General features: G+C 43.5%; 1 protein-coding gene across 1 annotated transcript in view; it reads left to right on the forward strand.

Annotated features, from left to right (window-relative positions):
- DNAH6 (dynein axonemal heavy chain 6) overlaps window positions 1-12,018 on the forward strand; it is a 2,460,712-nt gene that overhangs the window by 135,713 nt on the left and 2,312,981 nt on the right. The window contains exon 4 of the mRNA XM_086961829.1: window positions 7,158-7,414. Coding sequence (XP_086817955.1) covers window positions 7,158-7,414 — 257 coding nt within the window. The remainder of the gene's footprint in view (window positions 1-7,157; window positions 7,415-12,018) is intronic.

The following is a 12,018-nucleotide window of genomic DNA, read 5'->3' on the forward strand; positions in this document are numbered from 1 at the left end:
GTGGGGGGTAGGAAGATCATGCTAAAATTATCCAAACCTAGGCTATAACTAATATTCACAACATTGGAAAATCTGTCACCCTAGCTGAATAATGGTGTGATATTTATGAATGGAAAATACTTTTCCCACATCTAAATGCCATGCTGCTTTTAATGTTTTTGAAATATAGCCTGGAGCTAAGGAAGCGAGGGGCAGGGCAGTGTGTGAACTAAAGGGTCAAGAAGCTGCGAGGGCAGTGATTGATCAGAGACAAAAAGGAGCACAGGAGAAGGGGTAGTGTGTGAGGAGAAGGGACAGGGAGCTGTGAGGGCAGTGTGTGAGCAGAAGTGGTTGCGAGTGGAGACAGCATTAAGTCTTCAGATGGGGCCCAGAAGAGAGGCAGTGTATGAACGGGGGCAGTTTGTGAACAGAAATGGCAGAGAGGGCAACGAGTGTTCAGCGATGGTATGCAGCAGAGAAGGCACATAGCGCGAGCTCGACCCGCAGGTATCGGAGAGCATAAGTTACATAACACAAGGTCACCCCCCCCCCCCCCTCCCCCTCTAATTCGATCCTGGCTCCCGCGGCGATAGCTCGGGCCACAACGCCACGTCCTGTACCATACTTCCCGTTTCCTACTGTTAAGTGCCAGAGATGCTCTCTCATTCAAAGTTGCAAGGGCATCAGCGCGTGCCGCACAAGAGGCATAAGGACAACACAGACACGGCAAGTGTGCTGTTTGTCCGGCCAAACGTCCGCATACAGCAGCACAGAAAGTACACAACACAATTAACAATTCAGAGGAAAGAAATGTCAAATATCATGATAAAATCGATAAACGTGCGTGGGAGTTACACCGCTGGCATTATTCTAAACCAAATAACAAAAAAAGTGTCGCTAAGAAACCAGCAACACTTTAGCGCGGGGAGCGATGTGTGAAATAAACAGTTGTGCGCACAACACAAATCATATGTTACTAACTTCATTACGCGGGAGGGGGGCGCGAATGGACCCTAGCCGAGCTCCAGAAACAAATCCCTTTCACACGGGGCGGGGGGCGGAACGGACACACGGGGAGGGGGTGGGGGGGGGGAGGCAAGATGAGCAACTGCATTCCCTCAAATAATTCAGTTTTAATCCCATTCACTCGCAGAAAATATGTGTGTGATATTGTGTAGTGAAACCGAGACCATTTGCACCATTTACTGGTACAAAATCCGGATTACCAATTATCATGGCAAGGTTCTCACTTAGTTCCTCTGGAATGGTGCGGTAGGTCTGTGTTGGTTTCATGACTTACACAGAGCCCAATCGCTGGAGCTCAATCACTTTTACTAGTGCAAAAAGCACACTCACCTTGCCAAACCAATGGAAGTATCCCGTGTTTACAGATTAAAACTTCTGCTGACACTGTTTCCCAATTATTTTGTAAATAATGCATAGGCAGTCTGTAGTCACAAGATGGATTGGTTATCCCACGATCACATAGGGGCGGGAACCGCACACGGACAACGGGAGGGGGGGGGGCGGGAACCACACACGGACAGCGGGAAGAGGGGGGGGGCGGGACCGGCACACAGACAGCGGGAAGCAGGAACGGGCACTCACCTGGACTTCTTCCGCTTGCACACATTTTACGGGATGTAATTTCTATCTTCCGAAACATCGGGATCAGCTGTGGCTCGGCTCGGGAGGCGGGGATCTGCTGTGGGAGGGGAGGGGGAGAGCGGAGGCCGTGTTACAACGGCATCGGGACCGGCTGCGTCTCGGGAGGCGGGGATCTGCTGTGGGAGGGGAGAGGGAGGCGGGGATCTGCTGTGGGAGGGGAGAGGGAGGCGGGAATCTGCTGTGGGAGGGGAGAGGGAGGCGGGGAGAGCGGGGATCAGCTGCGGCTCGGGAGGCGGGGATCTGATGTGGGAGGGGAGGGAATGCTGCAAAGACAATGGGACACAAGGGTTGTTTTGCTTCTGTGGGAGGGGAAGGGGACACAGACGGCCGGCGGGAAACGTGCACAGGACAGCGAGGAGGGGGGAGGGGGGAGGGGGGACGGCGGGAGGAGGGACACAGAGTAAGGCAGGACAGCAGCAAGCACGGCCCGGCCGGACCAGATTCGGGGGCGTTCCCGGCTTTTGGCTGACGTATCATGACGTAGCCAAAAGCCAAAGATTCTCGGGAACGCCCCCGAATCTGGTCCAGCCATGACGGACGCCTCTCTGTTCCAATGGCTAGCCTCCATTTATGGAGCTAGCCAATGAGACAGAGGGGCGTGTTCAAGGCACTCATACTAGAAACTACAGATTTCTCTGGAGGCGGAGCTTACAGCTCCGTCCCCCAGCGAAACCTAAAAACGGTCACCCACGCACTGGTTACAAGCCGCCTGGACTACGGAAACACCCTTCACGCCGGTTCCACCGCAAAACTTCAGAAAAAACTCCAACCCATCCAGAACGCATCAGCCAGACTCATACTTGACATCCCGCGTAAAGACCACATTTCTGGTCACCTGAAAGACCTCCACTGGCTCCCCATCAATGAGAGGATAACATTCCGCCTCCTAACCCACGCACACAAAGCACTTTACGAACTTGGACCAGAATGCCTCAACACACGACTCTCCTTCTATACCCCCTCCCGCCAACTTCGCTCTTCCAACCAAGCCCTTGCTGCTGTACCTCGCATCAACAAAACCACCATGGGGGGAAGATCCTTCTCCTACCTAGCGACTAAAACCTGGAACACACTTCCCACTCACCTTCGCCTAACTCAGAACCACCTAGCATTCAGAAAGCAACTTAAAACCTGGATATTCGACAAGTAATTACCCACCCTCTCCAAGCGCCTTGAGACCCTCTGGGTATTTGGCGCGCTATACAAATTATTTGACTTGACTTGACCCTAGGTTGGCAGGGTATGCCCAGACGTGGGTCCCTTGCTCACTTTGCCACTGGATTCAAGGTAGCCTGGCTGATGACGGCTGATTAGACAGAAACCGGTCCCAGGATGCTTGTTTCCGGTCCAAGGAAGACATGGCTTGGCAGTTCGGGCTGAACTGTTCCCATGAGGCACAGGGTCAGACTGATTTACATATAGCCATGTCTGAACTGGGGTGGCGGAGTGAGCTAAAGAATGATGATGGATTAAACCCAGATCAGTTGACTGTGGTGAGTGCTTGTATTGTTCAACACTCCGTCCATCATCCCCATTGGTTTCAATTAAAATGATAAATAAACAATTAAATACTAAAAGCCAGTACCATTTACAATAGAAAACTCCCACTAGTACAAATGCAATGCAATAGATTAGACAATAACAACAAAGTGAGCAATTGCCATTTGGCATTACACCATTTGATTAATACTTCACAAAGGATTAAAAAAAATGTACAATGCTAACAGCACAAAAAAATGTCAGTGCGAGACCTATCGCATTGTAATGCTTTTTTACATTATGCAATGAGGGAGCACATAATCAGTCTACACCGAGCTGTCATCGGTGACCAAGGTACAAATGCATGGACTCTGCAGAGGACCCAGCGTTGTGCACATCTCTCTCTTGGAAAGTCTGTCTGCCCGTGCAAACTCCTGACACTACATCAGCTCTCCATTGATATGGTCAAATACTGATGCACTTTGTGTATTGCAGTTGCCTCCTTGCTCTCAGCAGATGACACCTTTTTGCAGCGGCTGATTGTCTCTTCAATGTCGTTCCGTTATTCTCACAGTCCATCCTCAGTAATAAAAGCATTTGCAATGCAATAGGTCTTGCATTTGCGACAGTGTGAGCTATTGCATTGTAAATGACAATGCCTTTTATTTATGTGTTTTTAAAACCTGCAAGCTGTGCGTAAACGTGCACTTTGTGCTTATAGTACTATTTTTTTTATTTATTCATTCATTTTATAGTCCTTGCTTACGAGAAGCAAGGCTGGCATTAAAAGAGGCGCTGTTACTGCCAGCCTTCCTTCTTGTGAGCAACAACTATAAGTACAATGGGCGTGTTTATGCACCGCTTGCAAGTTTTAAAAACACATAAATGAAAGGCATTGTTATTTACAATGCCAATAGCACAAACTCTCGCAAATGCGAGACCTATTGCATTGCAAAAGCTTGCTTATTAATTTGCGACTGACAATCATGACCTTTGTCTTGGTTAGATTGATGGACAAGTTGTTCAACTCGCAGTAATTAGCCGGTATGTCAAGAAATCTTTGTAAGCCAATAGATGGCCTTTTAGGTCAGTCAGGTACAAGTTAAATCATAAGGGGGACAACATACACATTTGCTTTCACCCTTTGTTGGTGTCGTTTTTACCAGATGTTGCGCAACTTGTACTGACTTTGATTTTGACTCAAATGCCGGAATACAGTGTAAATATGGCATTGAGCAGAGATGAAGAAATTACCCATTTATTTAGTTTGGCCCAGAGGTTTTCTCATGGCATGATGCCAAAGGCGGTGGTAAAGTCAATGAATGCAGGGTATAATAGTTTGGGTTTTTTCACCACGGTTTCATCAACGTGTGCGTTAAACACATGAGGTTGTCCTTTATGTTCCATCCCCTCTGAAAGTCTATTTGAATGGAGGGAATTAGATGGCAATCCCTGGCCCATTTTTCCAACTCTTGTTTTAAAATTCTTGTGTAGCATTTGCCCTCTACATCAAGAAGTGCAATCAGCCTGAAGTTCTCAGGTGGTTTAAAGGCTACCCTTTTGTGGATTGGGACTAACCAAGAGCCCATCCAACTGTCAGGTGTGGAGCTACTTATGATGCATGAGTGGAAAAATAGAATCTGTGTTTTTGCTCATTTGTTGGGGGCCAGTTTAAAAACTAAGGCCAGCAGACCGTGCAAGCCCAGAGCTCCTGTGGGCTGCATGAGGCTGATAGGCTTCTCGACCGATTTGATTAATACTTGAATGTTGGAGTCCCTTCAACCAAGGTAAGACAAAACTGACTTAGGTCTGGTTAGACTGTCATCGATGTATAGTTTTTCGATGTATTTTACCCAGCTAGCGGGAGCAATATTAACCACTGCTGGGAAGGACTCGTGGGCTGACATGAAATTGATCAGGCACCAAAACGTCTTGGAGTCTTTTGATCTTAAACTTTCGCAAAGTTGTGCCAATTTATTTTTTGCCTCTTTCCTATTTTTACTTATATCTTTCCTCTGTATTCAGTATTTTGAGATCGAATTTTGCTTTTGATTTATAATTTGCTGCCTTTATTGCAACATTGTACTCTTAAGCACTTCTTCAATTTGGTTTTCATGGGGTTTACTTTCTCTGCAAGCTGGACGTTCTGGAAGGCACTCTTTCGGGGTTCAACTGAAACCCTTCCTACCCTTGTGACCTCGTGGAGTTGTGCCAATAGGGCCACCCATGACTCAAGCTATTTGTGTCCCTTCTGGCCTTAGCTGAGAATTCCTCCGAGTAGTGCTCCATCAAGGGTGCTAAACTGTCCTGTGCCTCAGTTGACTATCTAATCCATATGACTGGTTCTAAATCCTCATGGGTGCTGATTGGAGACCAGTTTGATCGAAGGGTGCTTAATATGTGCAAAATGAACTTTAGCATAGCTTAATCATTGACGGGTGTAGGCAATACCTCATAATCCCTGATTTGATGGAAATTTGCAATTCAAATCCAAATATAATCAAGCATGGCCAGCCTAATTGGCTAGAAATGGATGTAGGCTGCCGGTGAATCTGTTGTGAGTCTACTTTAATCGTAGAACCATATATTAAATGTAAAAAAACTTCTTCTCCATACTTAACTATTTTTGGAACTTTCCCGCAAATTGGCGGTCATTGGCTTTCTATTGGCAAAAAGAGAGATAGCATTGCTCTGGTGCGCTAGAGGCGCTCCCAGCGCTCAAGCTTGGCTTCGCAGCATGGCCTACTGCAATGTCAACAGTGTGGAATACTCCGATCAGATTCCGTCTGCTTCCCGACCAGTGGACATATGGGGGCCATATCGCATGTATATTGCGAAACTTACTCAGGAAAAACAGTCTCGATCGATTAACTCCATTGTACCGGAGGGGGTGGGCTAGATTGGCTTGCATGGCTGCACTGTGGCCGATTACACCACTATTATTGTGACAGATACGTTAGCACTGCACAACAGGCCAAGCTGTTTGTTGTACTCATGGATTGCATGGGTGTTTTATAAGATGACCTGTACTGTGACTGTATTCCTGTAGAAAGATGTTTCTTTTCACGTAAGTGCTCACTGCGACCTGGCCTGATACAAAATGTAATGGTGTTTGCCCTTGTCAAATGACCGTAGTATCCTTGGGACATTTGATGTACTAATTGATCTGCTCTCTCGCTCTCGTAAACTTGCACATATGATTTGTTTTTTTTTCTTTTTTTATTGTAGATCTTTTATTTGTTTTTGTTTACATTACATTATTATACTTATGGTTTGGTTAAGAGCAAAATTACAAAATTGCAATGTATCATGTATAGCGTCCTAAATCCCTCTGCATGACTGTTTGTTTTCCAGATAGTGCTCCAACTGTTGCTTATCATATATTTGCATGATTCTTGTACACAAAAGAGTGGATTGCTTATTTGTTCAATAAAGAGATTTTTAAAAAAACAAAAAACAATTTTTTGGAATGGCCTTTGGATTGAGGTTTTGTTACAACAAAGGTGAACCACATTCAGCCAATGGTCTCGACAGATCCCATTGTGCTCCTCTGCCAGCTGCAAGGAGCGGTGTGTCCATGGAAGTGCACGTATTTGTAGCAATCCAGATCAGGCCCAGAGCCTCTGCTCTGCCGTGGCTACACTAGGAACCACCTCAAAAGTTCACTTGAGTTGGGGGCGGGGGGAGGGGTTGCGGTAGGACTGTTAGATTTAGGGGCAACCTTTTTAAACCTTTTGCAACTGTTGTTTCCCTCATATGTTTCCTTCAAATCCACTGCAGCTTCTATACTGAATAATGCTAAACTGACCAAGTTTCCCAATCAGGGACGATTAACATGTGCAGTAGGTTTACGTTAAATTTATAGTTTCTAAATTCTTGAATTTCCACTCTATGTGAAAACAAAATGGACACGATTTGTATAGTTCCATTACAACCTGCTATTTAATTTACCAGTTCCTGGGTCGTTCTGGTGATATTGATCTAACAGGGCATTTGTATAAATCTCTATGATATTCTACTTTGCTTTTTAGATAAAGATGGAACGTGTTTGTATACCATCCCCTACTCCTCCCAAGCAACCACGGATTACTGTTGGAAGAGTAGTTTCTGAGAGGCGGCTCCCATCTCCTCCATCTACTTTTGAATCACTAGAAGATCTAATAAAAGCAGACATTCAAGATCCTTTGGAAATTTTTAAAATCATTTCTGAGAACGGTCATCTTGGATTCCTATACTTGACTCCTCGAGATTCAAGATCATCGACTGACTATGATCCTTTTAATCTAAAGTAAGTTTTGTGGCTTTATATTTCTACATTATGAGGGACAATTTGGAACATGATGGACACTAGAATAATGAATGAAGACCCACATTTATTAAAGTTTGCACTATTGATCGCTCAATACAACACAGTTTAGTGCAGTGACACTTTAAATGCAAAGTAAATTAAAGCTATCTAATGCATCTCATTGCGTCGTACAAGCACGCGAGCAACACTTAAGTAAGTGTGGGGTGAAGTGTGTTGAAATTGTTTAGTTAAGCTTATTTAATTTCTATACGTAATACTTAATAGTTTTGTAGGCCTCATAGCAGTGTCTTTCCTAAAGGTAACGCAGATGCTGATATTGGCCTCAAAACACAATCTTGCTTCAGAAGGGATAATAATTAAATTTTCCAATACTCCTGGGTCTGCTGCAGAGCCCAGGAGAAAAGTTTTCCTGTAGTAGACTGGTATCATCATCATCGTCATAAAAAGCTTTATTCGACTAATTAAAACCAATCAAAAAAGCAGCACATATATTGGTCAGTTCATCACAAACATAAAAACATGGTTAGAAACAATCAATCATACAGGTAACATTTATAGTTTAAAAACTGTTGATTTTAGAAAGCTACCAACACTTAAACATTATTAGCTAATTATCATAGAAAAACAAGGCTGGCTTGCGTTGTCGAAATCCGTACATATTTAAAATAGGTTCTACAGTACGTAATATTTGCAAAAGAAAACAAAGTGCTCAAGAGATTGCACCCCATACTCATCAAAGGGACAAACTAAAGCAGAGCTAGTATCATATTGACCCAGGGAAAAGCAGAGCAGAGATCTTATGGTCCCTAATCTAGGGATACAAACCCAGCACAACTAGTGGTCGAAAAATGGCATTGTTTGATTAATTGCATACTCTCTTAGGCTTGGTTTACTTAACTGTTCCTGCTCCCTGGAGGGCTATACAGATCTCAAAAAAGTGAAGTTGTTTAACTTTAGGGATATAAATAAGCTTTGGTGAAGGAGATGAAAACATACCCTCCCAACCAAAAGCCTTGGTACATGGCCTTTACCTAATTCCGCCTAGGAATGGTAAAGCCCTTATCGCAACCCAGACTATCAAGTATGACCATTTTATTCAGGGAAGTAGACTTATTAGCACAAGTAGAGACACTGAGGACAGGCGAAGCCACCCTGATCAAAATCTGAGAAATAGATTATGCCCAGCTCCTCGTGGAGGTAAAAATGTGGGGTGAAGGGTGGAAGGCAGAGGAGCCGATGACAGAAGTGTTTCTTATCTGCCTGGATAGAAGCATTCTCTCTATCATCCCCCACACCCTGGCACCTTACATTAAAATCGTAAGACATTTACGCTGAAAAAACTGCAAATAGGGGCTGGACTGGTTTGTTGCCCACTCTCTGGGCGAAGGTAACAGAACTCCCACTGCTTGGTTAAACTGGAGACACAGGTTTGCTATACAAGGCAACCAGACGGATTTCTGGTTAAAAACATCCCCCAAATAGGGTGAAGTCTAAACCCCTTTTTATACGTCTGCCTTCGATCAGTAAAGATCCTTCCTTTTTTAGATCTAGAGCCGTAGACCATATTCTTGGTTTTGGTAGTGATAATGTCCAGATCTAGACCATCCATGAAGGTGACAAAACTGCTGATTAAAATCCTCAGTCCGTTAGGGTTGTGGGACTTTAACACAGCATCATCTGCGTAGAGTAGGGATGGGATGGGTGTGGGCATGTCCTTCCTTGCATTTGAAGAAAAAGAAATCTGGTCCAGGACACAACTCAAACGGATTCCTCGTCTGGTGCTGACTTATGGTGCCAGTATTCAGGCATAAAGGCAAGTAGTAGCCTACAGTTGGACGAAAATCTTGTTTTTTTTGCGTCTTTTGGATGTTCCTCCTGCAGTTCAAATTATGCTATCTATGAGGATCTTGGTGCAGGTTACTGTTTAAACAGGATTTAATGGCTTTCCTATATTTGAACTGCAGAGGGAGCACCCAAAAGAGGCCGAAAAAAAAGACTTTCTTCCATCTGAAGGCTGCTCACTTCCCTTTATCCCCAAATATTGGCACCATAAATAAGTCAGCACTGGAATATGTTTTCTACTGCAAATTTCCATCAGCAGAGTAATCAGTTTATTGCCCATATTGGCGGTCAAATTAAAAAGTAAGCCTACCAACGAAATGCTGCTTCCTATTTAACAAATAAAAGTCACACGTCCACCGGAACCAAAGATGGGTACCAGATAAGAGAAATGATAGACCATCTCTAAGGAGTGGCTTTTGACAATACAAAAAGGGCTTCAAATATTTACTTACACATTCTATATTAAACATTTTACTGTAGTTGGTATCAAGATTCAACTTTTCAATGAAGTAAACAAAAGCATCAATTAATTTTTTCTGGGTATTTGGAGTACGTGCTACAAGAACCGTGCTATCGGAATTAATGGAGGAAAGGCATGGGTTTATTATTAACCGTTGGTGTATCCTGCCTTTTCTCCATAAGCCTCCCCTCAAGGTTAACAAGAACAAGATCCGAGCCAATACGCACCCTTGTCGTATGACCCAGGCTAGACAAAATCATCTGGTTAATTTTCTTTTATCCCCAAATTTAACCCAAGCTGATAAATTATGATCCAGGGCCTAAAGGGAAACCACCAGTTATTTATTTAGACCTCTGACAAGTAACAGTGAGCAAAACGTTAATCTATTAATGATGTTGAAGGCCCATGACAGGTCCATAAAGGCCAAGTGTAGTGGTGTCAAATAGCAGTAATAAACTTACGGACTCAAAGACGTAAATTTTTGCTAAATCGTCCCTACTGCTGACCTCAGATAGTATATTGTGCTCTGTAGTCCACAACGATAATCTATCCAGGACCACTCAATTAATTTTTTTAATTATCAAAACTAACAATGAATTTGGACGAAAGAAATGAGAATCAAATTGTTTACCCTTTTTAAAAATAGAGACTAAAATGGCTGAACTCTAAGACAGCGGAGCTCAATTCTGCAGGCAGAATTGATACTTTTTTCGTCATTAAAGGAGCCTAAAGCTCAAGTGTCTCCTTATAAAAGTCCATTTGGGCCCCGTGTGGATCGGGAATTTGTTGGAGAGATATTTAATAATGACTGAAAATATAGCATTTAACAGTTCTAATCTAATTTAAATACAATAGACAGGGGAAATATTGGAGGAAAATCCTCTGAGTTCTCATTGTTGCTGCCCAGAAAACTAAAGCTCTTTTAAATATGGTCTATCCACCTGTTAGGTTTGATGATCACTGCCAGGCTAGAGTTTCTTAAGCCTCTAGTAGAATTGGCTGCCTGCCATACTTACCAAGGCTGCTGCCATTAGCTCATTTCTCCTTTTAGTTTGGGATTGTTTATAAAATATTGACACTGGGAAATTACTTCCCTGTGACTTGGCACTCTTCTCAATGCCTTAAATAGTCTTCAATTAGCCAAATTACACACACTGTCAAACCAACTAGTAGGATCTCTCCTACCACATCTTATTGGCTTTGTAAGCAATTAATTTGTTTTGGAGCCCAACCCAACAAAAGCCCAAACTACATCTGATATATCTTCCAATGAGAGGCAGTGACACAAGTTGAAGGTTGGACTTAATCAAGATAGGCAATTAACCAGAAGATCTGCGTGTTATCCCAGGAAAGTCGTTCCATGTTCTTTAGTGGTACATATAACATAACCCCAGAGAGTTTTTACCTGGCCAGAGTTATAATTGAAATTGAAATTGAAATTGAGTGGTATTTGTATGGCGCATGGGTACCCGGAGGTCTCCCAGCGCTTGAAGTTAGCAGAGGCAGATGGTCATAACACATTAAGGAAACAGCAGTGTTTTAAGGGATCTACGGAAGGAATGATGGTTGGGTTTGGCGCGAAGATGGGGTGGGAGGAAGTTGCAGTGTTTAGCAGCGAGCAAAGAATATTGACGGCCTCCACTTCTGGTCAGCACATTATGATCACTACAAATACTCCTGAGAACATCTACCAGTAAAACATGGTGGCTCAGATTTCTTAGTCTAGATTTGAGCTAGATCCATGTCCACCATAAGTTGAGGTGGACGATGCACTAGGTCCTAATAACTCCTGGGCGTTGCACAAATGTAATTAAATAAAATTATCCCACTAGGGTCCTGGGCGAATTTCCCCTTGCTCGAGTAAATCCTTAAAAAACGTCTCTAGTCAAAAACAAAGCCCCACCTCCCAATTTGGCATTACATTCGGCCCCCAACAGGTAGCTATTTGCTACCTTTGCGGTCAAGGGGGGCGAATTGTCTAAAAATTCAAATAGAGTACAAAAATGTATATTATCCTTATCCCAAAAAATCATCATTATAAAAAGTAATCATCACCAAATTAAAATTATCCGCCCATTTTTTTTAACGATTGTGTTAGGGGTTATCAAACATTGTAAGGAAGGTGACCTTGAACTATGTAGACATCCTGGCATTTGCCCTATTTGAGGGTGAAGGGTTTGCGGCCACCAAATATTACTGTAGGAAAGTGCCCTTTTTTGGATCATCACCCCTCCCCACACACACACACACTTTTGGGTCTAGACACAATTTTTTGGGAACT

The sequence above is a fragment of the Lissotriton vulgaris genome, chromosome 3_1 (assembly GCF_964263255.1).
Source record: "Lissotriton vulgaris chromosome 3_1, aLisVul1.2, whole genome shotgun sequence".
NCBI lineage: Eukaryota > Metazoa > Chordata > Amphibia > Caudata > Salamandridae > Lissotriton > Lissotriton vulgaris.